At 51.6% G+C, this 221-nt stretch overlaps 1 protein-coding gene across 1 annotated transcript in view; it reads left to right on the forward strand.

The window, feature by feature from the left end:
- Nucleotides 1-3: 3 nt before the first annotated feature.
- Nucleotides 4-221, forward strand: part of LOC104627226 (dnaJ homolog subfamily B member 5-like) — a gene marked incomplete at both ends in the record, with an annotated part of 3039 nt that continues 2821 nt past the window's right edge. Inside the window, one exon of the mRNA XM_010295356.1 lies at nucleotides 4-117. Within this exon, the coding sequence (XP_010293658.1) occupies nucleotides 4-117 (114 nt within the window). The remainder of the gene's footprint in view (nucleotides 118-221) is intronic.

The raw sequence follows: 221 nt of genomic DNA on the forward strand, positions 1-221 counted from the left end.
ACCCTGATAAGAATAAAGACTCCAACGCTGAGGAGAAGTTCAAGGAGATTGCAGAGGCTTACGATGTCCTGAGTGACCCCAAGAAACGAGCCGCTTATGACCAGTATGGGGAGGAAGGTAAGGGAATGAGCGCTGCCAATTGAAGGCAGGGGTGCTTGGTCCAAATAGGCTTTTATAGGTGAGGGATTGTTTTCACACCCTCGGTGTGGCTGGGGGTGTGC

Source organism: Phaethon lepturus, unplaced genomic scaffold, assembly GCF_000687285.1.
Source record: "Phaethon lepturus isolate BGI_N335 unplaced genomic scaffold, ASM68728v1 scaffold28739, whole genome shotgun sequence".
Classification (NCBI taxonomy): domain Eukaryota; kingdom Metazoa; phylum Chordata; class Aves; order Phaethontiformes; family Phaethontidae; genus Phaethon; species Phaethon lepturus.